Consider the following 27845-nt stretch of genomic DNA (forward strand, 5'->3'; position numbering starts at 1 on the left):
AATCTGGTTTAACGTTGGTTTTATTATACAAAATAATTTTTGACAAACTCTCACTCATAAAAATAGGTATGGCACATCATGGCTTAGCCTGGCATGTTTTGACTAGACTGTACACACATAGTTTTGAAAGAAACATCGCAAAGACAAACAGTTCCTGCAGTAGTAAAACACAGTTAAACTGCATTCTTAATAGAAAGCTTTAAAACTGTCCATTTGTGAACCAAATTGTCATAATTGTTGCGGTTTAAAATCTCACAATGTGTTTGGTTTCATGTAATAAAAATCTGACCTAAAATGCAATCTGATGAAAGTGACCTGGAGCAGATGCAAGCACCATAACTCACAAGGGAAGCCTTGGTGTGCCTATTCTCCACTTCACATGAGCAATTTAAAATAAAATAAAATGAGAGTGGTTATCACATTCCTGTAACCATTTGTCGAGTTTCCAGTGTTCAAAAACCACACTGTGCTAAATTTAACTTGACAGTTTGCGGAAAGCTGTTCACCCAACCAACGGTCCTTGTGGTTAAAATTCCCCACAGCAGGCAGAGTTCGTCTGGATACGGAACCTGATAAGCATTAAGTGGCAAGGCAGTAAGAGTTTCAGTGGTTTTCGGCATTCCCTCCCAGAGAGATTCATCTCCAGAGCTGCTCTCCACAGTGTCCATCTCACATCGGGCTGGAGAGCAGCGCCGAGCAGTGAGGCTTCACCACAGCTCACACTTATGTTTCGGGTTCATGGGAGTGTTTGCTTTGCAGTTAAAGTGCTTGGAGAAGTCATTCGAATTGGAGATGCTGCCGATGACTCTGTATCTTGATGGGCTGTGTGGATCTGTGATAACACCCTCGTGTGAGCTTTCGGGTGTCCTGACAGAGCACCAGACCTGCAAATGAAAAAAAGAAAAAGAAAGAAAGAGTGAAGCACAAAAATAAAGAGGTCGCTGTCCCATGAGGCACTTCAAATTTTAACACTTACTGTAAACACTGAAAAGATTTCAGAGAAATTCTTCATAGTCACTCATCATTTCCTAAATTATTCAACATAAGATTGTTATAGCTACAGCTCTGTGACTTTTTTAAATAAGCAGTCCATATTAGAAAATACCACAGGTTCACTGAAGTGGTGTAGTAGCACATTTAACTCATATCAGGAATACATCTGTCCCCTTTATGTGGATTTTGTACGCTCTCCCTATATGTGCATCAGAGTTGGTGTAGAATGTCTCTGTAATTTGCCCTGTGATGGATTGGTGGCCTGTCCAGGGTGTAGCCTCTGCCCAGTCAGCTGCGATCAGCTCCATCACCTCATGTAAAAAAGATGGATGGCCTGAGACTCAGCTCCAAATCGCTTTGTTTTCAGTGTAAGCACCATTTTAGTTTCACTCTGAGCACCAGAAGGCCCATATTCATCTGCTAAAAGTTTCGCTCTTCGGCTGTATTACGCAATGATGTTGGAGAACGGCTGGTGACATAACAGCTCACTTGGAGCCAATCACAGTGAAGTGCAAAACTTGGACATGTGTGATATTGAAACCCGAGTCCTCCAGAACACACACGGACACTGAGAAAAGGCTTGTCAGATAAACACAAGGCATCTGAGATCCAGTTCTTCGACTTTAGACATTGCTCACACTCATGCCTTCCTTCATTCGTCCAAATTAAAACAAGACATGAGCTATTTTTTCAAACTCTTCAGTTTGAAAGACACACTGCATTTGGCTTTATTTGTTGTAAATATCTGCCGATGGTTGAACCAGAAACGTTCAGAAACAAAAGGTTTTTGAAAACCTAGTCAGACTCCTCTCTGAAACCGATAAACATCTGTTTTAACGTCCCGTCGCTGGCATTGCTTTGAAGGTTTTGTTTATGAGCTGCAAAACAATTTCTGGATGTTAAGTCAGGGTACATCATAAGTCTTCTGTCTCATTACAATCTCTGTCCTGAAGTCCAGGGTCAAAAGTCTGCTCACTGTCCCACAGGTTGAGGAAGCAAACTGTGCAAAATGTACAAACTACTTTTATGCAACATATATAGTACTTTTTATTTGCCAGTTTTTATTTTGTTGCTATATTTTTAATATAATTGTCTTTTTGTTCCTTTATCAGATGAGGGACTTTATTTTTTAAGAGGAAACGTACCAAGAGAAGACTCAGCGTCTGAAGGTCGGCTTTAGATCACTAGCAGCGTTAATATGTAGCCAATAAGGTGAAGTCAGAAGCTCACACTTTGAGTGCAAGGGGTACAAACCTGAGCAAACCCCACAAAAAACAGCTGATGGTTGGTCATTCCCAGGGCCGGCAGCGTAGCCTCCTCACCGTTCTTTTTGATCCAGTTCACATAAGCCTTCAAAGAGGGAAATTATCATGTTACACAGACGCTCACTATTTTTTTTCCAGACAGAAAAATTCAAAGCTTTAAAGACCCACAAAGGAACTGAGGCTCGACTTTAGATCCTCTGCGGTGTTACTTCTATATGATTTGATCTGTTTCATAGCTTGTGACCTTTCATTACACGGAAAGAATGCGTGCATGTGAAGAAGAAACCAGAAGCTGAGAAGGCCTCTCATAACCACCTGTTGCATTTCCAGGCTTCACTGTAAACCAGACAACCAACTCTTTCCAATACAGATTAATAGACGTGACCTGCAGCAGCCATGAAAGATAAACTAAGGCGGGAGATTAATACCAGACCTGTGTGCTAGTTTCCCGACCTTGGAAATGTGCAGTCTGACAATGTTGCAACATAGGAAACATAACAGCAATGCCTCAACCTTTTCACGATACAGTATATTCTTTCACACACACAAGAGAGCCTGTGCCTACATTGTTCACAGAGAGCCATTATAAGAAAAGAAATAATGATGAGAATTCAAGGTGAGTTAAGCTTCCTATCAGACATCAGACCTTGTAAGCAGCTTTGAGTCCGCCGTTGTCAGCAATATTCTCCCCCAATGTGTGTCTTCCATTCACAGGCTCTTGGTTAATGCTGTAATTGCCATACTGCTCCACCATGCACTGAGTCTGCTTCTTGAAGGCCTCCACAGACGAGTTCTTCCACCAAGGCCGCAAGTTTCCATCTTTGTCATATTCCCTTCCTTAAAAGATAAAAACATACATTTTTATTGTACATTCACCAACTTGCGCGCCCTTATGTTACTGACCCATTTAAAATGAAAAAAACAAAAAACAAAAACCAAAAAGCACTTTATATCTGGTCAAATATGTTTTTCTGAACTCACCCTGGTCATCAAAAGCATGGGTTAGTTCATGACCCATAACTACTCCAATTCCACCAAAGTTGAGAGCTCTGCAAAACATAAAACACGGTTGAAAATGTGTGTGTGTGTATTCATGTGCTTGCAGATGAGCCAAGTCACTCTAATCACAAACATTTTCTTTATACTGTTAATATCTGTAGAAATCTACAAACACTAAAATCACTACTGAAACATTTTATGTGTTTATTACAAATAAAATAATAAAATAAAATAAAAGTTCAGTGTGATAACTAAGCTGCTGAATATCTACAGTTCACCACAGGAGGCTTCTGTCTGGTAAAAGAACAGCTGTGAAATCACACTGTCTGTGCATAATGTTGCATTTTTCGGTGTTCGAACTATCAAGAGAATTTCTACTTTGTTGCGTTTATGTTTTTGCTGACCGAAAATAACAATTCCGCTCCATTAAGCGATAAAGCTGCAGGCTGCTTTCTTTCTCTGATGCATGTCTGACATGAATTAGTCAACCTAAAACGCAGAGTGGAGGACATACTTTGGCCAGGAGCGACTGTAGAACGGGGCTTGAAGGATTCCTGCTGGCAAAACCATCTCGTTCTTTGTTGGGTTGTAATATGCATTTACAGTCGGAGGGGTCATGCTCCACCTGCAAAAAAAAAAAGAAAAAAAAAAAAGGCATCACAAAATCAGCACAATGGTGTTATATTAAACTGAGAATATTGATTCTGCACACCGGCTGTGGCTAGCATGCTGTGCATAGATCAGTGTGAAAGGCATGGGAATCCTGATCTAACTCTCCCCACAGTGCCTAATTAGAGACAAGGATCAGCGGAGGGAAGCTGGTTGCCTGGGAACATTTGTGGATGGCAGCATTACTCTGCTGAGTCAGGAGAGCAGGAATGCGTTCCCATCGGAGCGTGCCACTTCCGCCATGGCAAGAGGGGCCGCAGTGACGCAGACTGGAGGGAGCTACTCACTGGTTTCTGTTGGGAGCTTTCCTCAGCTGGTCCGCAGTCACTCTGGCTGAGAAGTTGTAGTATTGCATGACGTTTTGGAAGTAAAGCTCGGACACCACCATAAACTAAAAGACAAGAATCAAGAGTAGTTAAAAGATCTAATGAAGAAAAATGGGAAAGTGACACGAACACAGTTTATTGGTTAAGGCATACAGTACGGCTCTACATTTACCTACATCATTGAATACTTTGTCCAGCTGTGTAGTGTTCATGATGAATTCAGGATATCCAACCATGTTGTAGATTGCGTCTGCCTGTGCGGGACAACACACAAAGACTGTAAAAGACACATTCTCACAGCAGGGGGCAGTGCAGCATTTCCCAGCCTTCCATTCGCACATCTTTAACCACTTTATCTGCTACTATTATGGCTGGAGGCTGTCCCAGCCAGTACACTGCAAAACCCAGGGAACACCCTGAACAGGTCAACAGTTCGTCTCAGAGGCAGACAAACCACACAGGCGTTCACCTTCACAGAGCAAACTGGAGTCACCAGTCGGCCTACAGGAGAGTCTGTGTACTGAGGGAGGATCAGGAGCATCTCCCTCAAGATAAATAATGGTCAGTATGACCTTTTAATGACATTTCACACTATTATCAGAATCCTTGTTAAATTTTCTTTCCTTTATTTACAGATATCTAAATAATACTACTTTTTCCACTCACTCCGATTTGACTTGTTTCATGGAACTGTTTTTGTTGTGCATGTTCGCGCATGTTTACATGGCCATGTGTGTTTGTTTATATGTATCTGGTGTGCATCCATATACAGATGTGGCAGGGGTGGCAGGGGTTCATGTGTGCAACATATGACAACAGTTATAAGTAACTATAAATAATATTCACATGTCTGGAAAGGAGTTATAGAAATTAAAAAAAAATCTAAGAATGATTGATTAAAGCAAATTCAACTCAGTTAAAGAGCTTAAAGTTTGAACCACACAACTTGGTGCTGTGAGACACTGGAATTCATCAATCACATAAACACAGAAAATATTTAAACTAATACAAACTCTTTAGGTTTAGTGAAATATTTCTGAGCAAGTGGTGATTCTCACCTTTTCTTTCGCTGCTCTTTTGGTTTCTGAGTCCATCCAGCTCACGTACTTCAGGCCGTCCTCAAACGCCAATTTGATTTCTGCAACCATATCTTCAGCCTGAAGCATGACAGAGACGATTCAAATTCACATCAGGGCGCACATCAAGGGGACACTTTTATGTGGGAAGGACCTTTAAAAACACCTACAGTGGCTTTGCTGTCTTCGGCGAAGGTGGCTTTGACAAATAAGGCTCCGAGAGCAAAGCCCAGAGCGCTGTCCGTGTCGCTGACACACAGCTTCCACCGGGGAGTGCAGCTCTGCAGAAACAACGCATCGGGACATGTTGGAGAAGAAGAACCCGCATTCTTACACACCTGAGCTCACAGTTTCCCTCGCTCTTCGTTAAACTGTGTGTAAGATGTTTTTCTCACTCTTCCAGGTTTTCTGTCGACTGCACTTAGTCATCGCTTTTCCCTGACCGCACGTGACTAACACAACTAAGCGTGATTTGTTGCAATTAGCCGTGGGCACAGGTGAAAAAAAACAGTGTTCATACTCATAAATACAGGGTTTCTTCCCATTCCTTGAATATACCACGACCAGACGGTGTAATCCCACTGCCTCACGCTGTTTGCTCGTACAGCTGCAATCCCCCGAGGCTCTGAACGGGATGAACACGGATATAAAACCGACAGACAACAAGTTTCTTTCTAAATGTGAAGCCGACACTATTGACTGTGTTTCTGTAAAAGGAGTATAAGAATGTACATTCTTAGACCTTCAAGGCAAAACTGCATCAACAGTTGACTAGAAACTGTCATTACCTTAATAAATGTAGGATTTAGTAAAACAAAGTCATCTAAGGACGAACATCTGCAGATAAAGAGAGTTAGAGGGAAAGGAGTGTCATCTTTATTAGCCTTTGAGCTCAGGTTTTGGAAACAAAAGCTGAGTTGTTATTTCTACAGGCTTAGAGACACAGAGTTCTTGCCACAGGGTAGAAAAGTTTTTGTGGGCTTTTTTTTTTTTTTTTTTTTAACACAATGGAAACAACAGAAATGCCAACACATCAAACTGAAAGTCAAAACATTTTATAGAATGTTGGGAATCAAAGTTGAAGCATGCAAATGAGGCACCAGCAGAAAAGCAATATGGATAACCATGATGGTACTTTTGTTTTACAACAGTTTTCTATTTCATACCGAACTATTTGATGCTGCCATCATTGACAGATAAGTTTAGTTGACATTTCTGTGCTTACATTTTTGTCCTTCTTTGCCCCAAATTGTTTTAAATCCAAACTCAATAACGACAAAAAAGATTTAGCCACTTTACAAAAACCTATTTTTGCACATGCTACTAAAATGCTACTTTCATGAATTATCCTCACTGAATAGATGAAATCTAAACACATACCTTTCACCTAATTTCTCTTAAGACAATGACTGAGCAACAAAAGTATTCAGCTGACGATAAGCAGCCCCTATATGTTACATTTATCGTCAGGTTAAAGGAAGGACAAATCAGTTCCATGCACGTAAAAAGGAACAAGGTCAGTGTGAGGAAATGAGGAGGGCTCTGAGCAAACGGAGCAGTAAAATGTACCAAGGCAGGCAGTTGCAGCAGGAGAGAAAAAAAGAAGACACAGCTGCAAATCTCACATGAACCAGAGACACAAAGAGAGACACACAGAGAAAATTTTGGTTTGTTTTTACAGCTTGACCCCAGTGGAAAACAAGGCAGAGGGAACAGGATCTCCCTCAGATAAAGACCAGGATCACTGGAGCCTTCACAGTCACCCGCTGAGAAGGAAGTACAGCTTACTGAGATAATTTAATACACTTTCACACGTATTCAGACCTGACTGCATCCGAGGGTCCAGTTGAAGGGTCAGTTTTGTCAACATTTTTCAATCAAACGGCTGTCAAGTAGGTATTATTTTTGTAGGATTCACTCTGAATGACTCCTCTTGTCAAACCTTGAATTTGTGTTACTTTTTTATTCTTTCTTTGAATTGAACCAAGCGAGCTGAGTCAAAGTTGAACCCAGAATAGTTTGTGGATTATCAGTCCTTATCAGGTCAATGTCCCTGGTGTCACTGGGTAGAGGAGTTCTAATCTGGGTCAGACCCTTTGTGTTGTTGCTTGCATGCCCTCCGTGTGTTTGCACAAGTTTTCAATGTGTGTGTTTCCTTCCACAACCAACCAAAAACATGCTTAACCGAATGAACCCATTGGCTCACTGCTGGATGTAATCTGATAATTGTCATAATGAAATCATTAAACTTCTTTGCACTCACATTAGAAATGTGATGATTGTAAAAAACACACTTCACTTGTTTCAGTCAATTATCACAATTCTTTCCAGCCCTGCCTGTGGCCAAGTTCTTATTTCATTTATGGTAAGATTTATGGTAAGATGAAATTTTTCTCTTCTTCACTTAAGAAGGTGTTGAATTTCTGCTGTTTTTTTGTCTTTCACGCATATTGCAACTACATACCTTCTGTTTTCTATTTTATTTTTACACATGCGCAGAGATATAAGAATGAAATAAATCAGATTTACATGCACAACAACACCAGAGCATTTTCGAAGGATTTTGATCTGTTTATCACATTTCTCATATTCAGATAAATACTGTGATCTGATAGAGTATACTCCACTCTGTTGTTTACATGATCTCTTGAATAATCTGTTAATTCCCATAATCAGATAATAGTTGGATTTTTAATGTGCATTTAAACCAGCTCAGTGAATAGTTTAAATACATTTGAGATAATTAGATTTTCTTTATGAGTCTCTCCTTTGGCTCCCTGTGGCCCAATGTAGATACATTAACAGCAAAATATATTGAAGAGTTCAAGAGAACCAGATTGCTACACACCTCCACAGATCTCTCTTAGTCACTGCAACAGCAATTAAATTAATTATGCTAATCAAACCTGTAACTCATACAGTGTTGCAGTTTTGGATTTTGCATTTGCAAGCAGCCTAAAAATGGTATCGCACATTTAAACATCATATACCATCACTGCATTTAAAAAAAAAAAAAAAAGCTGATCGCAGCTTATTTTAGATTCTAGATGAAAGGAGAGTGAAGTTTTGTTTTAATAACCGTTTCACTCTGCTGCTCCATGCACTGGCTCTGGTTTAACATGAGGATAAAGACCAAAGTAATTCAGTTTCTGTTACGTATTTTTTGCAAACCTCGCGACGCAGTGAAAGAAACCAAGATTTGGGTGGAGGAGCAGGAATCAGGCTCTGCAGTAATAATAAGCCTAATATACTTGTTAAGCCTTATAACTGGAAAATACTCCGGCTTCTCGGGTTGAATATTTTCATTTATCTGTGCACAGTGAAAACAAATCCTCCATGTCACAGACAGGATCAAGAGGTCAAGTGAAAATCTCGCTAAAGCCAGCTGTTTGGCTGGGGGCCACTTCCTCTGCCAGCGTACACTGGACTTTTAAAAAGCCTTCCTACCCTCCGGCCAATGGCGCTTCACTGAAATTTCCGAGAGTTTTTACCAGCTTTTCTTTGCTTGGCAACAATTCAAATAAACACTGAGTTCTTTGTCTCAGCAAGAAAACAATGGCAAGTGTTCCTGAGGTCTGCTTACAGTTCATCAACAGATGAGATTTTAATCTGGATAAATATCTCTGACTGAAATGATGTTGTGATGTTTACTTTTTACATGCTGAATCCAACCACAACATGTCAATCCATCAGCTTCACGGAAAGAGATTTAAATCTTCATGACTCACCTTTTTAGTCCCGTACATGACCTCAAGGAAGCGCTGCTCGGCATCCTGGAACCGCTGGTCCAAAATAGAAACCATCTTCCTCACCACCTTCATCATCATGTAGTTGTTCAGTAAGCTGCAAAAATTAATTCAAAAACTATTTCAGGACGCAGTTAGTGCAAAGGTTTCCAACCAAAAGCTGAATGACAGAAGTTGACATGAATATCAATCAATAGGTGTGGAGCAAACATTCAGGTCAGCAGTTTTTGAAATAATCACAATACCCTGATTTTAGATCTTATGAAGCTATAATAACTTACACTGGGCAGACAACTATGAAATTGAGCCTCTAATTTATTTTATGCTTAATGAATCATCTCCAGACACTCATCATCAGCAGCCATTATAGTTGCATGTTACCTCTTTAACAAGTAGCAGTGTTCATTTCCTATGTTAGTTTTTTTATACAAACACATACCTACTAACTTTTGGGAGTCATTTTATTTGTCACCCTCAGTTGCTCCTTCTCTATTGTCTCTCTAGCTCTGATTCTGCATGTTCGCAGTCATTGAAAAGATCATATTCATGAACAAAATGTCAACAGCAACAAAACAGTTGAATTACTACTGACATGTAACCTGCTCTCATAAAGGCAGATTAATGTAGATGCAAGACAACATGCATTTGTCACAATGGATCCACTTGTCTTTGACACATAAGTAGACAAGATATGAGTGATTGTTTCGTATCTCACCTTTTATTAGTTTTAGTAATGAGGTCAGAAACTTTCTGGAGGTATTCTCTTGCATAAACAACCACTGGCTCTGACTCATTGAGCTGCACAGGAGCAAACACTTCGTTGAGGAACGGCATCCAGTCCACCGCGGGCGCTAAAGTCTGCAACACACACACACACACACACACACACACACACACACACACACACACACACACACACACACACACACACACAAGTGTACACACATGAATTAAGTCAACAGAAATGATGAAACTCGTTCCCTTTGGCACGGTTTAAACACTGCGGTTGGTTTTAGGTGAGACGGTGAAACCAGGAGACACTCACTGACAGGTCTTTGGCCTCCATCTTATGGTAAATGAGCTCCTCGTCTCTCCTCTCCTCCTGAGGGACGGTGATGTTTGCCAAGGTGGTTTCAAAGTCCACAATCTCCTCCATCATCCTCCGAGATGTTTCCTCTGAGCCACCGAGAAGAACCCCTAACTCCACCAGGAAGTTGAGGTACGCTGTCAGATACTGCGAAGATGAGGCAGCGAGGCGATAAAGAGGAAGAGGGAGACATGAGGTCAAAGAAAAACGTAGAAACTTAAAATACATGCAACAACCAAAGTTGTTTAGAGTTTGTCTTCTGGAATTAAACTCTTTGCAGTATGTCCTGACATCCTATTGTCTATCTTAAGACGGCACCTTCATCAATCCAAGTGTTGAAATTGAAACTTTTGAATGGGAAAAATACATATGATCACTGTCAAGCACAGAAATTCCTTCTGGAAAAGGTGGTAATGATAAGAAAACTCCAAGAATCAAACTTTACACCCTTCAATGTAACAGCATTTTGTGCCACTATATGAGCAAGCGAATTCCTAAATGATGGGCTCAGTTTGGATGGAATGAGGTGTCTCTGGATCCCACACCTGCTAAATTGTTTTTATCCCATAATGAGATAAAGGCAATCTCTCTCGACACAGTGATCAATGTTATTTCACTGGCAAACAAGACAAAGCACATCAAATGAATGCATCTTAAGCAGAGCTGTTGTTTACCATCGAGGGAGAGTGAAACACTCACAATCCAGTTTTCTTTACGCCAAGCAGGACATTTTGGTTCCATGCTGGACCTCATCTATTTTCACATTAAAATACATTGCTGTCAGCTAACAGCTGATAAGAAAGCAATAAATCTATTGACTCTACGTTACAGGCTTTTACTTCATCTACTAAATAAGTCTGTAAATATCTCTTCAACTGTTAGAATCATGGCACTGCATTACTATAAATATTTGAATTTATGTATATCTGTACCACATTCACAACATTAATTCTTAGAAAAAGATTAAGCTACACTTTTCATTTGTAACATTTGTGACATCCTGTAAAAGATTTATTCCCATGCCAGCCTGTAGGAAATAAGACCCTTCTTCTTTGCACCTGTACTCCTTCACATGCCAATCTTATCGCAGTTGAAGTAGTAAATAGTCCGCGTTATTAGCTCAACATTCACAGTTCATTCAAGACAATAACAGAAGCATTGCCAGATGTTTAGAGATGAAATCTCCAAACAATATTGCCTTTGCAAGCGTCACTTCATTTATGTGTTCTCTGAGAACCCTGCTCATCATTTTTCTGCACATTTCAAAGGGGCTGATGAGTTTCCTGTTCCTTATGAGAACAAATCCCCCAAATCTGCCAACTTTCTGAACTTCCCACAGCGTCTATACATACACATATGGATAAACAAGTGAAAAATCACCTTGAGTGGGTGAAATATTTACCAACCCTACCTTTTCATTTGCTGTTTTGTTGAGGTAGTAATCCCGTGACGGGAGGCCAAGGCTGGACTGATCCACCTAAGGCAGAAAGAAACATCCCATGACTTTTCTTGTCACCCAACATTTCTCCACACACACAGAGGCCTGTGTTTTCATTTCTCTACTGCCAACTTGCATGAAAAAAGCAGGGTCTGATGAAGGATAGTATCATACACACAATTTGTTCCAGACACATGACACACTGTAAAGGAACAGACTGATCTCAGAGTGTCTGCTCAGCGTCAACAGCACTGTAATATAGAGTGGACTGTTCCAAGAATATCAACAAAGATAAAAATGTGTTCATAAGGGTGGACAGTGAAAGCTGCAACAGCTGAAAGCTCTGGTACAAACGTGTTTGTCTTGATCTAAATCTACATGTAGATTTTACATAAAGGCAAAAACATTTTAATGCAAATCTACATATGCAAAGAATGGTTTTCAAAATATATCACTTCAATGCGTTCTGATATTCACATAAATGAAGCATGTTAAAGCAGATATTATACAAATGTTGCTTTGCAGATGACCCACAAAACAAACCAGGTGGTGATGATAAAAAAATCAAGACCAGCCATCACAAGTAAAATTGAAGCCTCAAAATGTAACTGGTGGCAGCCTGTATTCATCCCTCCTGACTGCTGCTCACCTGAGAGAAGTCAATGCTAATGTAGTGAGAAGAAGAATAAATAATGCTGTGTCTCAGTTACAGGTGAAGCATTCCCCTGAGGTCTGAATGCCAAGATAACTTTAATGACGTCAAGTTGAAATTTCAATAAAAGACACTGTTGATTGCTTTGTTTTGTTTTGTTTTTCACCACGTTACTGACTTGTGCATGCAACTAGGTCACAATGTTGTTAAAATGAAATGCAGTTTTGTGCTTTCATTAATACTCAGAAAGAAGAACAAAAACAAGCTTTTCCTGAAGGCAGATATTTTGTTTTTCAGACATGTGGTCAACTGGAATACTAAAACCATTTTTTTTCTCTGATCTACTGCAATGTCTCAGTGTTTTACTCTCTTTTTGTTTATTTTAGTCGGTCTCAGCTACTTTTTCACCTTAAAGTCTTAAGTCAGTTATTACAAGGCGGCGACAGCAACGCGCAATAAAAATGATGGACCCCCTCACCTGAATAACGTTACTATTGGAGTTTTTGGAGTCCGTGCTGACAAACACGGTGAAGAACGGAGAGGTGCGTAAGCCCGCCGACACTGTGCGCAGAACTTCCTGGAAGTTGTCTTTGTCCCATGACTCATTCAGAGCCCACCCGCCAATCTGAGACAGAAAAACAAAGTCAAGCGCACACAACGACGGTTGAAGAGGAATCATTTTTTTGAATGAAACTCTTGTTATGTCCGTACCTGATTGATAAGCTCCTGAAGAGGCTTAGCTCCCAATTCCTCAATCTTGGCCTCGTTCATGCAGGCTTCATAATATCGCTGGGCTTTTTCCTCAGCTTTGCTCAAACCTTTTACTGTTGTGTTTTCTGCCAATATAGAAATAAAAAATAATAATTAATTCCCCCAGACTAAGGAAATAAAACACTGAAAAAATACACTTTTTTTGCGATCATGTTATGCAGTTCAGGACACCAAGCTTTATTCGTACCTAATAACTGCTTCATTACGAGCATGTTGTGCTCCCACAGGTTGCTGAAAGGACCCCAGCGAGACTTCCCTTCAGGGAGCGGGTTGTTCTTCACCCAGCCGCCGCATGCAAAGTTGTAGAAGTCATGGCAGGGGTCTACGGATCGGTCCAGGGCGCCCATGACCGCGCTGGCCACTGTGATGCACTGGTCCGTCAGGCAATATCCTGGGTGAGCTGCAAGAAGAAAGACAAACAAACCAGAAAAAACACACGGCTTAAAGAAAAAAGAAGGTTAAAGAAACCTTACACTCAGCTGAGATTCAGTGGGAAACACTGCCACAGTGGATAATCTCAAAATATTTCATGGTAGGACAAATATGCAGGAGGGGTTTCGGACCATCTGGAAAGTGTTATTTTATAAGAGGTAACGGCCAAAATATACAACCTGAAGAGAATGCTTCTCCTTGTAAAAACCTTTTGTAAATAATTAGCTGAAGCATGACAAACTGATAATTCTGCCTTAAGAGGCGACGATGTCTCACATTAATGAGCAGCAACAGACTGAACAGTGAATGGATTAACAGAGGAAGATAAATAGCCCGTATGATTTCACCCGAGCTGTACTGCAGGAGACAGGTTTTACTTTAACAGGGTGGAGCATTCAGTCCCACGGTCATTTAATCACGTCGCCACCTGAATGAGACTCTTATTTAGCCATGAAAGGACATTTTCTCAGTTCTGTTCTCAGAATGAAGTAAAGAGGAAGTATCTGAAGAGGCTTGCTCAGAGGTGCTCTTGCAAAGTTTTTAAAGTCTAAACAAAAAAAGCAGTTCGATGTGAAGCGAATTCAGTGTTTGGGAAAAACATAAGTGAGTCCTCTCAGGCGGGGGCGGCTCATCTTTCTGATACGTGACTTACTGTAAGACTTTGCTCCCTCCGCCCAAATAAGGCATGGGACAGAAATGGAGACGCAGTGATGAGCATTGTTGAGGCCAGTACCCCGAGGATGTTTCATCCTTGTTCCTTTTATTATTTCAAAGTGTGATGTGACATGCTGTGCTGAATGGGAGGAAGTGGTATCAACTTTCCCAGGGTAAATCTAAGGAAACCAACACTGATAAGACACTGCCAGGATGCAATGGCAAACCCACAAACTCTTTTTCCAAAATGATTGAGCTCAGGGGAAAGATTTGACTTTTTTTGAAGACAGCAATGCTTAGGGAACTTCTCATCTTCTGTATTAAACTGCACAGCTCTGGGTTGGTTCATTCGGGTGAAAACGTCAACAGATAAGTAGACGTTCAGAGGAGAGTGGCTCTCACTTGCAGCATCTGGTTTTTGCTTTTTCTAAATCAGAGACTTTATTATTTCCTCCCTATGCAGACAATGAACTTTGATGAAGGAGCCAGAAATATTTTTAAAGACCGGAAAACAATCATTACGAGTTCATTTCCAAGGACGAGTCCAACACTACTGCTTGCCTGTGTTTCTCATCACAGACACAGGTAGTGAATGTTTCAGCAATATGTCCAACTGCTGGGAAATGCTGTCCGTTTTACGGCTGCCGGGAATAAACGCTAATGAAGCTGTCTAGTAAAAGCATAGCTAAACAATGCAAACAAGGAAAAGTAGGATAGGACTCAAGCCAAATGTGAGTCACATGTTCAAACTAAGTTTGCTGTGCTTCATTTCTGCTCGTTCAAATTTCATTTATTTATGTATTTGCCATAGAAGACGTTATTGATATTCTATTTTGTATGAAGCCCGGACTTGGCAAAAGGGTGTGTTTGGAAAAAAAAAAAAAAAAAAAAAAAAAAAAAAAAAAAAAAAACCCACAAGTTTTATTAAAAAAAATTATTAAAAGCAAATTACATTAAACACCTCTTAATAGTTTTAAAAACTGGTAACGAGACAAATGGACAAGTATATTTTTAAAACACTGCATGGCTTTACAGAGGTTTCATAGTGGCTTCCGAGTATGTGTATCACACAGAAGCTGAATTTAAACGACAAAGGCCAAAACCACCTCTCCTTTCTTAGTTAAAGTACAAAACAATACATTTGTTTAACCAGAACTAATGGGGCCCAACCAGTTTTCCCCTGCTGTCCCAGTTTCATTGGCATTGTGGCCACTGACTCATTGTTATCAGGCTTCGCGCTTTTCAGTCTTGATTTGATAGAAGTTCAGGGGGTTTTCCCACCTCATCCACATCTCATTTATGACATCCACAAAGTTTCTACTATGCAGTTGTAGAGCAGATGGTGACTGAACATGGGAATATTTGTTAGATATTTTCATTTTGTTTCATTTTCATTTATATTATCATTAAACAAAAATGAATAAACACTCAGTTTCTGTGTGTGCGTAATGTATTTTCATTTTCTCATAATTTAGATGAAAAGGTTGATGGGTGACTCGTAATTTGTTTGACCACGCACAATTAAAACAACGAAAGGCAAACCAAACTGGTTGTTTATCTAGAGCCCGTTGATCAGTGTTTCTCACAGCGACTGCAGATGTTTGTTTTCAGTGAGGCTTTAAAAGAGATGTAGACTCACCCTGTTTGTAGAAGACTCCTGATGTGATGAGAGATATGAACAGAGCCAAGGACAGGAGGCACACCAAGAACAGCAGCCGCCTCTCTCGCTGTGTCCTGTCAGCCCAACATGCGGGACCACGGCCGCGCAGGAAACCCACCTACACACAAAAATATCTGTCATTTTTTTTGCACACTTCCACATAAAAATACCTCTAGCTACTACTTGCACAACCCTAACCTTTGAGGAAGTCTTGACTTACAGATGATTTTCTTCATGTGGACTTGATTTTTAACACACACAAAGTGCTGGATTTAGCCAACCAAATCAAATTCGTTTGAACTGTTACTAAGTGAAACACAACTGTAGCTTCAAAAACCACGAACACAGTCACAGTCAACTGATCTGACGATGGGGAAATACTTCATGCAGCTAAGCAGTTTCTTAGAAACCTGATGATAGGTGAGATTTCAGAGCACAATGGTTACTCTTATCACCACATTCTCAACTTTCTCCCTCAGAAAAGGTTAGGCATTGTTCTATTGTTTTTCCTCTTCATAAAGACTATTTTTCCTTTCGCCCCAGATTGTGAAAAGACAAAATAATCTTGGTGAAACATTTCTACTGCGTTAGTGGTTCATGTGGACATAAAGGGAGTCAAATGAGGGCAACGAACGGCACAGCAACAGAAGTAACTGGTCTCTAAAATGTCAACTGCCTGATCAATGGCATACAGCTCAAAATCTGGAATAAAATCATTGTTTTTAAAACATGGATGGATGCATTGAATCCTCTTCCCAGTACAGACTGCCTGTATACTTTTCCTGCTGAATGTTGCATCAGTTAAAGGTGCCAAAGAAATTGATTTCCAACAGGAATTACTCCAGGAGCCAATTACAAATCCTTCAATGGGCACATTTAGCAGTCTGGCTGGACTTTAACTGTCCACCTCTATTGAAATAATGCTATCTTTTGGACCTCACATATACGCTGTGGAAAGCGTTTATGCCAGAAGAGTATAAATAAGAACTTGAGTTACTGCTATTAATCTGGATCGGAGGTCAACGGTCAAACTAAACGTGATCAAAGCAAAAGGCCAAAACCACAATGGCTTCATAATCCAAGAAGCTCAGCACGTTGGATCGGTTTGGAACCGAATTGGATTTCTGAGTGTTTGTAGGAGAATCTCACTGCCAAGGCCTGAACGGCCGCCATCTGTGCTTTATCTCCGAAAGCTACAAAAACCAGGCAGGAAAAAACACTGTTAAATTATCAGGAAGGAATCAGACTTAAATCCAAGCGCATTGGGTTTGAATGCATTAAAAAACAACCATCACAAAACAGAGGAATGATCGGGTGAAAACGGTATACTGTCTCCGAAATCATTTCAGAGAAGTTATGAGTGCAGACAGCGAGGTTTTCGATAACAGCTGGGATACACACTTGAACTCCAGAAACATTGAAAACCATGTGGCGTGCATGCCGGGCCACTAGGTCAGGGTGTGCTTTTTATAATTCAACCACGAGAACCAAGAATGTGTAAACATTTGGGCACCTTCATCGTTGTTAAGGATCACTCAGTACCTGCTAAACGTACATATGATAACTGGTAGTAAATGTAGACTATTTTGGGGATGCACTGGCAGTATATGCGCTGTAAGTACTCTAATGCTTCAGAAATGTTGCTTTTCCACTGTTTGCATTGAGATTCAGACCTTTTGGAAACATTGCGCTCTGGAAACAGATTCAGAGACTCATCAGAGTACAGTGCATCTTTTGTGATATGAATCTGGGTCAGCTGTTAATGTGAAATCTCTCTAATGCCAATGTGTCACAGACTTTGTAACCTGTCTCCAAACCAGGTTAATGTTTAGGTGTGAGGGAGAAAAGAATGCTGAGACGATTATATATGGCTTTAAAGAGAAGAGTCATTGCTCCATCGCCATCATGACAGCAAATGTTTTTACACTGCAGCCTCACAAATGCAACAAATAAATCTCTTATGGGGAAAAAAAAAGTTGCCCCAGTGTTGAATGACAGCGGCTTGTGAGTGATGGGTTTTTGACAAAGCACGTTGGAAGTTTTCCTCAGGAGAAAATTCTATATAGAAACAGCTACTATTTAAAATCATTAAAGTCTTGGAGCTACATTCAGAAAATATGAACAGCTTTGGTCCAAATCCTCTGTGGTTCACACAAAAATCACAAAAATGTATCACAAAAATACACACGGGTGTACAAAATAATAAAAAATAACACAAAAAAAAATATTAACTGGTAAATTAGTCAAGTATGAAGACTTGTTTGATTGAGGTTGAGTGAAGGAATGTGCATTTTATACCACATTAAAAAGAAAAAAAAACTTCTGTAACTGCTGGAAAAGCTTGTATCTGAGAAGCCTGTTCTTCCCGTACAGGAACAAGGATGTGTTCGACACACCTGAATCGAATCATGACGCTGATTTAAAAAAACAGGCATCCATAAACCACTAAATTTTATGTGTCAAACTTTGTGTTTAAGTCATGGACAGGAGTGTTAAAGTTAGCTGAAGTGGCTTTCAAGCATGTAACGGAGCTAATTCCTCCTGAGATGTCAGGAGGACAAAACACTTGTTTGAGAAACCTTCAAAACACGTAACTTTTTTTTTCCCACCGGGTACTACATAATAACACAGTGCTGACGTACACTTATTTCCAGGCTGGGGCATTAGTGTGTTTACCTGCATGGGGGATGATGGGTAGATGTCGTCACTGGTGGAGTCCACCAGATCCTCCTCATCCAGCGTCGCCCTCTTGTACGATGACATCTGGAAAGTCAAGTGAAGAAAAGACTCCCTCAGTGCTTCCATGTTTCCCTGCGCCTCAGTCTCGTCCAGCTGACATGTGTTGGAGTGTGTGTGTGACTTCTACTCCTCAGCCGTCTCTGAGGCTTCAGACTCGGGTTGCCCTTTACAATCCATCAGAAGGAATCTGGTTGGTCTGGTTGGAGCTCTTTCACATTTGCATTCAGAAATGTGTCAGTCGCCTCCATTCGGGTCACTTCTCTACTCTCCTCAAACAGTCCTCGCCGCCTCCATGAGCGCAGACTTTTAAAGCGCCAACAAAAGTCTCCTCCCAAAAGCCCTGCTAAGAACTCCTCGTGGGTCCGTTTTCCCACTTTTCCTGGAGAGACTGTTTTTTTTTTTTTTTTTTCCCTCCCTGGACTTCCTTTCCAAGTCAGTCTGCGCAAACACGGCACGAGAGAAGGCGGAACTAGTGAAAAACAGGAAGGAGCTCTGAGTTGAATGATTTACATGACAGGACTCGAGTATGTGGAAGTGATTGTGTGACTCTGTCTGTGTGTGTGTGTGTGTGTGTGTGTGTGTGTGTGTGTGTGTGTGTGTATGTGTGTGTGTGTCTAGTGTGTGTTTGTGAGAGAGAGCATTCCTCGCTGTGGCTTCACTTGGGATTGGGGAGGGAGCCTCACACCGTTGTAGTTCACACCCAGTGTCCTTTCTATAGGACACAATGCAGTTGGGGGAGGAGCAGGGGGAAACATGCCCTCCTCCTCCTGCTGCATGTTGTAGTCGCTTCCCGTGGTAACCGTTACCTGATAGCCACCGCTTCTCCGGTTTACCCCTCACCCAAAAGGGCACATGCAGGCGCTGCCTGTTTAGCCACAATTACAAGTAACACTGAATTTTAAAAAAATGACTGATTTTTTTTCCCCGAGGCAATATTACAAAATTACATCAATAAACATTTTATTAAAAAAAAAAAAAATATATATATATATATATATATATATATATATATATATATATATATATATATATATATATATATATTTCAGGCTTCGTAATAAACAGTTTCATAACCGGTTAGAAGACTGAAATGTGTATGTTACATTCTCCTGGATTTAACTCAATTCTATACATCCATGATCTGCTTTTTGGTTATCAACTTCACTAATGGTTTAGAAAACAAAATCTGCCTAAACTGGGGCAAAATCATCTGAAAAGGCATACTAGCATAACATTTAAGTTAAAAATTATTGTAAGTTTTAATTATAGAGACAAATGTAAACATAGTATTCATTCAAAAATGTAAAATATTGTAATTTCAATGCATTTTGTTAACTTGATTCTTAAGAAATATGATATATTTGTGAGAAATAAAGGAGGGCAGGAGCCAAACCCAGCTTACAGTGAGCAAAAACACTTCTAAACACTTCTAATTCAAAAAGACAAACTTTAAACCTCCAAATTACACTCACGTATAAACCTAACAAGCATGTATTTGGACTGTTGTCGGAAGCTGGAATAATAAGAAGAAAGCAGGGGAAACGTGGGGAAACGTGCAAACTCTACACAGAAAAGCCCTGAACACTGAATTACAGCAGGACATTTTCACAGTGCTTCCATCGCACATATTACTGTCAAAACTGTAAAACATTCACTCATACAACCTCTTATCATTCCCTACCATGTGTTCAGAAAAGTTTTTTTTTTATATCTAGCTTACTGCGCAGACGTCTAGAAAGAACTGAGTTTTGAAGTTAATGAGAAACTTCCTAGGCTAAGTGGGAGCTTCCTCTCACTTGGAGAAATACATAAAGACAACATTCAATGTCAAATGATGTATGATGCAATTTACTTGATAAGTCACAATCACCCATTTGCAATTTAATGAGCGACAACTACCAAACAACCAGGGGTTTAGCGCCTTGCACACGGATATTACATTATAGAATTGAACCAATAACAGGACATTAGGACAGAACGCTGCACTGCATAAGCCACAGTAATGTTGAAATGCTCATTTCATGTCTTCACAAAGATTGCAAAGACTGGTGAGTGTTGTCAGCCAAAGTCAACATTAAAAAAAAAAAAAGCTGGCGTCTTGCATTATTTCTATAGACATGAGTTACACACACACAGCACTTGAAAGCTGCACGCAGAACTAAAACTTCAGAAGTTTGGCAACATTTTACTCCTAAAACAGGAATGAATAGAGTTTCTTGTCACATTTGCCAAGATTACTGAGCCCATGATGGAATTATCTCTGCAATTCGTAAGCACCGCAGCCATGGTTTTTAAAATTTCCAGTGAACATAAAAGCTTCATGGAGATTAGCAAGACTGGAACGGGCGGGTCTCGTTTTTAAATATTGTTCCTGAACATAAACTGTTTTATCAGACATGCATGGCTGCTCTTAATCAACATTTGTCACCAGTGACATTTTATGACGGCAAACTCCTGCTGATGGCGTCACAAATGTGTCAAAATTTGCTTTTCTCTCATGGCTTTTATAAACTCACACAGATTTATGGAAACGCTCCCTGATGTGTGTGTTTACTGTAGCTATAGCTACGCCAGCTTACTTAATCACAAAGAAACCATGTTGTCGCAACTGCACCGATAAAAGCTATCTTTGTGGTTTCATCTGTATCATACAGACGGCAGGCCATCACAAATCTGTTACAGTAACAAACATCTGTGTGAAAGTGGTCTGTTTTCCAGTTCACGTTCAGCCTTTAAGCTATTACTTCTGTCTCACACAGGTGAAAATCCTTTTCATATCGGACTGAAAAAAAACAACACCACCATGCAGGTGAAGAGGGCCACCGTGGTCTTTTGCTGCTGTAGCTCATCAGCTTCAAGGTTCCATGACTGGAGCTGGTCTTCAGCAACTCAAACAAGCTTTTTATAAATATGTCTGGTTTGATTACAGAGCAAACAAATCCAAAATAATGAGGGTATCTTCTATTTCTCCGCCCAAGCAAAAACACAATTTTGATAATAACTGAAAGTGGTTTAATGTTTTTAAATGAAGTTTTAATTCTCTGAATACTGCACAAAGCATCCACTGCAGATTAAACTGCTGGTTTTGTATCAAATTAAAATAAATGAAAGAAAACTTTTCTGTCTTTGTAGGATTTTCAGGGCTGAGCAAGATATGTTCTTTTCACTGTAGCTAGTTTTGACTCCTCCAACATGTTTCCACAACACATCAGCTCGGTCACGCGTCTTGCCTTCAAGGTCTGGCACAAAGTGGGAGTTTCTATAAAATAATTCTCTGAGCTCCTGTAAGATTTTTTAATCGCTTTACCACTGAACCCAAGTGTTGATTGGTCAGCAACTATGTTTTCGGTTGAACAATTGCTTTTAATTACTTTTTTTGGAGCTCTGGTCTGTACTGGAGAATCAAAACAAAGTGTGAACACTGCCACTCACTGCAGCTTTTAATCAATCCAGATGTTGGTAATGCATGCAGTGCTGCAGAGTCATGTTCCAACCTAGTATATATATTATTTCCATTACTTTTCTACTTTTGACTGTCATGGTTTGCTCAGTGTTCTTCTTATATAAGTCCTCATGACAATGAATATGATTTGATTGAACATAATATTGATTTTTTTTTTCTCAGAAATATAATGGCAGCACTGTAAATAAAATCGATCACAAAGCCTGACCTCAGCTGCTTGTTGGCCTGACAGTGAATCAGCGGACTCCCGACTCAGTCCTAAACACAATACAATACACTACAGAGGGAACAATCCAAAGGAAAAAAACAACATTTCACCTTAACGCCAACATTTAAAGCATCAAATCTGCAGTCAGACTTTGAAACAGACTCTTTTTTATCAGTAAAACCTCTGCCTATATCCTCCTGGACATTTATCTTTATGCCCGGGTCTGCGTCTTCACATGTTAATCCCTCCAACAGAGGACAACCAACAGCTGAACATAAATATTTAGGTGATCGGGACAGATTAGATGTTCTGGTAAACAAAGCAAGAGGGGCAGTTCAGCCCCAGAGCCACGCTCCACGTTATGTCCCTGCTTGTTTCTCATAAACATGCCGAAGCAGGAAAAAAAAAAAGAAAAAAAGAAAAGAAAAAAGAAGAAATTCTCACTACAACCATCCAAACAAATTCCAGGGAAACGAGAAGCACAAGTTCTTGTTAAATGTGGTTTTCTATAGTGCGAGATGTTGACAATCCATTCCAGTAACACGGGGAAGTGTGAACCGCTGATCACCTTATCTCAGTGACGCACCATGCATTTCACACTTAGGCCTTCAGAACAGATCTGCCTGAACCAATCCACCTCTCAATAACTATTTTATGTCTATAAAAAAAATATTATGCAGATATGCATATAAAGAGTTGTTGCACAGCAGATAGATACTTGTGCAGCCAGAATAAATGCCTTTGCTGAAGTGCACAAGTCTCCTACTACATCTGTGCACATACAATAAGCATCAACAACTTAATAAAACAGCAATATTATTTAGGAAAAGAGGAACATTTTACTCACCAAAATCTTGATCATTTTCAAACAAAATCCGTCCTCCTTTCCTTCCTCAAAAAGAGTTCAATTGTTCTGTCATACAGATTATCCCTGCGTTTCAGTCCCATAAAGCCAGGGCTGAAAGTCAAGCTTGCCCTGTGGTATTTCTGACCTAAGTTTTATTTCTCTTCAGGTCTTCTTCTTCTTCTTTGGAATAATTGAGGTAGGCGACCAACAACTTAGGTGCATACCGCCACCCACTGTATCTCTTGGTGAATGTAAATCGGAAGGCCTACTGTTGTTAGTGTACGCTAGCGAGAAGGCGCTGAGTCGCCAACTCGAAATCTGATTGGTTGAAGCAACTGTCTGTTTGACGCTTCACTTTACTTTACTGCGCCATCAGGAACGGACAGTGAAGGCCTCAGGCAGATTAGATTTCTTTGACCCTAGCAACAGATGATGCCTGAAATCTGATTGGTTAAATGGTTTAATATGAAAAAAAAACATGTCTGGAAGCAGCGCAACCACGGGAAAACTATGAAAGGAACTGGATCATACCGTTTGGAATCATTTATTAATTATTTATGGACAAAATTTAATTTACATCAGTCTGTAATTCAGATACTTTTTAAGGCCAGCACAGAAGGCCTTGCAGGCCCTGACGGCCCACCACTGCCTCATCTCAACTCTGAAACTATAACAAAGACTGATTCGTACATATGTTCAACTTCCTGGTGGGCGACCGTGTTTGTTAAATTCTTTTCAAGACCAGCAACCGGCCAGCCAAGTCACAGAATCATCTTACCAAAGAGCTGATGGACCAGTGAGGTGATGAGAGAGGCCTGGGGAAGGTTGTGTAGGAAGAGAACACTGATAGTTTAGGGACACGTTCATTTACACAAATGGTTTCAGATGACCTAAAACCGAAAGCGAAAAGGTCTAACAGGGACACTGACGTTCGACTCGTTCCACTTTTGACAGGCGTGCCTCGTTCAGCGCATCAATATCTAATCAACATCTCACACACAGACCACGGTTTCCCTTTTACAACAGAGTTACTGAAAATGATGTCAGTCAACAAAATAAACACATTTAATTTTTTTTTTTTTTAAATCAAATGATGCCAAGAAATCAGGTGATCTGCTTTGGATCATAATGCAGAACAAACTATTGCTTCCAGTACCACAGGCCATGCTGTTCTCTCTCACACACACACTCACATTCCTCAGTCCACACTCGGTGTTTTCCGAACAGTGTGCAGATGTTGTCGCACATGTTGCCAGTGTTGCCACAAGGACTTATGAAGCGGCTTCCTCTCTTCCTGGAATTTGGTGACTAACACCAGGAAATATTACCTCTGCTGCTCTGCCACAGATGCAGAAGGCAGCACACTTTACCGCACACTGGAACTAGAAATCCCATCCCACCCGTATCTGAAGAGCATCATAACCTTCATCAGTGGTCAGGGAGCTGTGAGAAATAACATCTGTCAGAACTGGAGCTCTTTGAGAGGTTCCTGTTGATGCTGGGGTTTCGAGGAAGTCCCACTGCGTGACAACTGGGAGCGGTTTGAAAAAAACAGAATGATGCAGGTCGCACGCTAATCGTCTGTGGTCAGGTTCAGCTGTGGGCAGCATGTGTCGTGTCCCTCAGGAGCTGGAGATGTCTTCCCAAAGAAAGGCCGATGCTATACGAGGTCAGTATCCTGTGATTCTTGGAAACGACGTGAGGCCACAGCCTCTGAGTGGGGCTGTAAACCTCAGACATGCGTCAGTAATTCGTCACTGATCCTGCAAACCAGACGATTATTTGTAGCGCGGGAGGCATTCCTCCAAGAATAACTGGAGTATGTTTGTGTTTGGGATCATGGCGCTGCATGTAATGTGGCGTACTGCATCTGACGGTTTATTTCTGAGGGCAAAAATGAATCCAGGACGTGAAAACTAAAGGGGGAGAAAAATGAGGGAGATGTGTTTGAGAGTATGTTAGAGGAAGGAGGAAGACTAAACGTGATTTATAGGTGTTTCTGACGTAGGCTGGCAGCATAAACACTGAGCATCTGAAGGAAGGCAGCTCAGTAAACCACCATGGTGAGCCAGTGACATGCCTGGTCTAGATGTGGTTCCAGACCACATGAGGTCTGCAGTTAACAGCTACACACCAGCAGGGAGTGACAATCTGAGCCTCGTACTCTGCGACAAATTACTGGACTTCTGTGATTCCGGCTTCACTTCTGCTGAAATCAAACTTCTGCTTTTTGTTTCTACTCATAAAACAGAGATGACTCAGACACTATTACATCAGAAATAGATCAAACAAACCCCATGTCAAATAGCTAAGGTTCACATTTAACCCTTTCATGAGGGGAAACATCAAGGTTGGGAAAACATTCCAGGAATACCACAAGGTCAAACGTAAAGATGACAACACATTTGAAAGCAAAATCTACATCCAGTTCTACATTTTGTTACCTGGAGGTAAACTGACTGCATGTGCTGGGTGCAGCTGTATTACGCATGAAGTGACTGGAGTGATGTTTAGTCTTATATACAAGCTTCTGACCCTGTGCCATTGAAATTAAACCAGCAAAACCATGTTGACAATAATAAACACAACCACTATTAAACTGGAATTAAACCAGTTCAGACACATTATCTTTTTAAAGTGGTCCCCTGTGCTTTTTCCCCTTGAAGGTCACAGATAAGACAAAGTTGCCTCAAGCTCCAAACTTTAGCTTTTGATTCCTGACATCAAGACAGCAGTGGAAATTTCTCCTGGTCACAGTGCAGAAAGGTTTCCTTCAGTAACAACACCCCGATAATGGTGTTACTTTAAAAAAGCTACTTTCCCAGGAAATCGGCTTTATCCTGCTCTGGGATAGGATTGTCAAACTAATCTGACGGATTGTACCGGAATCATTACACTTTTCAATTACGCTTAGTGTTTCATGTGAACACTTGCCCGGAAAGAAATAGCAGTTGTAGTTTCTCTCACATGGGTTTTAATGTGCGCGCTGCAACTCTGAGATTCCCTGAATTCCTGGTTAACAGAGGTCATTATGCCTCTCCACGTTTCAGGTGTTGTGACGTATGCGAAATGATCAAATGTCACCCAGCCAGGTCTTGTGTCACTTTACACACTGCGCCTCCTGCAAACTGCCAACGTTTCACGCTCAGACAGCTGAAGCAGACATGCAGAATGCAAGAAACCGTTCATGTCATATTATGAAATTACAAAGCTATTTGATTACATTGAATAAAATACCAGGAAATGTTCAAGTATAAACAGAGTGCTCCTTGCAGGACTTTTCAAGCTGGTGTCAGGATTAAAGGAGTGCCACATGGAAGCTTGCACAGACACAAACAGATAACAGGAGATTACCTGTTCCTGCTGTTGTTATGGTACCGTGCAACACACTCCTGATCAGGTCTAGGTAATGAATAACTGCAGAGTAAACCAGTCTTCCTGAGTGCAGCACATCCAGAGACATGCAATGTTATTAAACCAATCAATCACTCAAGCATGAGGTTGTACAGACAGTGATAATAAATTAAACTGCGTTATAAATAAGGAAAGCATGTAAAAACGCAGAAGTACACAGATGCACTGAATGTCAATAAATCAAACATTTTTTTAAAGGTTTTGTCGTGTATTTATCTTATGCAGAACTGGAGTCTACATTATAACGCCAAACAAGACTTCAGTGTGTGTGTGTATATATATATATATAAAGGTCAATGAACATGAGTGGACGTTATTAGATAAGAAGAATGTTACTGTGACCATAACACACTTCCATTAATGTGGACTCAACTTCATACAAGCAAAAATCTATGAGAGTGAATCATATTACCACAGCAGTTTCACACTGTGTTTCAAAATAATCTTAAATAAACATAACAAGTACTTTACTGTCAATGACTTTGTCCATATAATGTAATAATCGATTTGGTCGTGCAGCCTTTAGACACGTGATGTGATGTTGGAGGATAATTCAGCGTTTCCGGACTGACTGGACCTGTGAGGGTCGCATGCAGGCGGAGAGCGGTGGTCTTACCTCTGCTGTCAAACTCTCCGCCGCCGCCGAGCCGGGACCACTGCCGCCGCCGCGACTCCGGTTGAGTGCTCTTTCCAACCGGGGACACACACACACCGATACACACACACACACACACACACACACCGATACACACACGCGCGCACACACACAGCCACAACAAGCAAAGAGGCTGCCGCGCGCGTCTCTGTCAAGATGGTTCACGTCCCGCTGAAAGCGCCCTCCCACCCCGGAAACCAGCACGCGCTCGGTGGGAACCAACCTTTAGTGGCCCCCTGAGATGTGTCGGTCAGGAGGAGGCTTGTCTCTATAAATGAAACCCTTAACAAAAAAAAAAAAAAAAATTCTGTCAAGGACTTCCTGGAAGAAATCCTTCCTGTAAAAGTCAAGCAAATCACACCACTTTGTTTTTAAAGTAGAGTCTGGTTTACTTAAGCGGATATCATGAAGGTCATGGAGGAAACCCCCCACCAACTTATGTTCCGTTGAAAATCTTCATTCCTTTTATTTTGGTTTTCAATATTGTTCCAATGGTTTCAAAGTTAATCTGGACAGATTAGATTTTACTAATATCTGAAGAGGGCAACATAAATTAACTTGGTTTAACTTGGATTTATGGTAATTCTGTTTTGCCAGAATAAGAAAGAAATGTAACTGAGGGAGCATGACATTTGTTATATAGAGACCTACATACTTGGTTTTAAAACCCTTGTGATGAAACATTTGAACAGCATCATGTATTTTGTAGGACTATACTTGGGTGTATTCTTCAAACAGTCATTACCAGAGG

The 27845-nt window shown here is 40.6% G+C and overlaps 1 protein-coding gene across 3 annotated transcripts; it reads right to left on the reverse strand.

Moving 5' to 3' along the window:
• Nucleotides 1-2: 2 nt before the first annotated feature.
• On the reverse strand, nucleotides 3-27227 carry ece1 (endothelin converting enzyme 1). 3 transcript variants are annotated; one of them, XM_030091250.1, is made up of 19 exons: nucleotides 27056-27227; nucleotides 18445-18531; nucleotides 15748-15886; nucleotides 13210-13422; nucleotides 12963-13087; nucleotides 12730-12876; nucleotides 11573-11638; nucleotides 10120-10308; nucleotides 9790-9932; nucleotides 9057-9171; nucleotides 5499-5609; nucleotides 5311-5409; nucleotides 4429-4506; nucleotides 4214-4317; nucleotides 3772-3882; nucleotides 3240-3307; nucleotides 2905-3095; nucleotides 2248-2343; nucleotides 3-884 (listed from the first exon to the last, which is right to left on the reverse strand). In XM_030091250.1, the coding sequence occupies exons 2-19, from the start codon at nucleotides 18529-18531 to the stop codon at nucleotides 708-710; spliced, it is 2259 nt and encodes a 752-aa protein (XP_029947110.1). In that variant the 5' UTR covers nucleotides 27056-27227; the 3' UTR covers nucleotides 3-707. The 3 variants fall into 3 exon arrangements, with proteins under 3 accessions (XP_029947110.1, XP_029947109.1, XP_029947108.1); XM_030091249.1 differs by lacking the exon at nucleotides 27056-27227 and adding an exon at nucleotides 23026-23219; XM_030091248.1 differs by lacking the exon at nucleotides 27056-27227 and having other exon boundaries at nucleotides 18445-19021.
• Nucleotides 27228-27845: the final 618 nt, after the last annotated feature.

The sequence above is a fragment of the Salarias fasciatus genome, chromosome 5 (genome assembly GCF_902148845.1).
Source record: "Salarias fasciatus chromosome 5, fSalaFa1.1, whole genome shotgun sequence".
NCBI classification, from domain to species: domain Eukaryota; kingdom Metazoa; phylum Chordata; class Actinopteri; order Blenniiformes; family Blenniidae; genus Salarias; species Salarias fasciatus.

Coding starts and splice junctions, on each gene's coding strand:
- ece1 (XM_030091248.1), bottom strand. CDS start 18,573: ATGGAAGCACTGAGGGAGTCTTTTCTTCACTTGACTTTCCAGATGTCA. Junction 13,423..15,747: donor AGGAGTCTTCTACAAACAGG/GTGAGTCTACAT, acceptor TTCTTCTTGCAG/CTCACCCAGGATATTGCCTG. Junction 9,172..9,789: donor ATTACTAAAACTAATAAAAG/GTGAGATACGAA, acceptor TAATTTTTGCAG/CTTACTGAACAACTACATGA.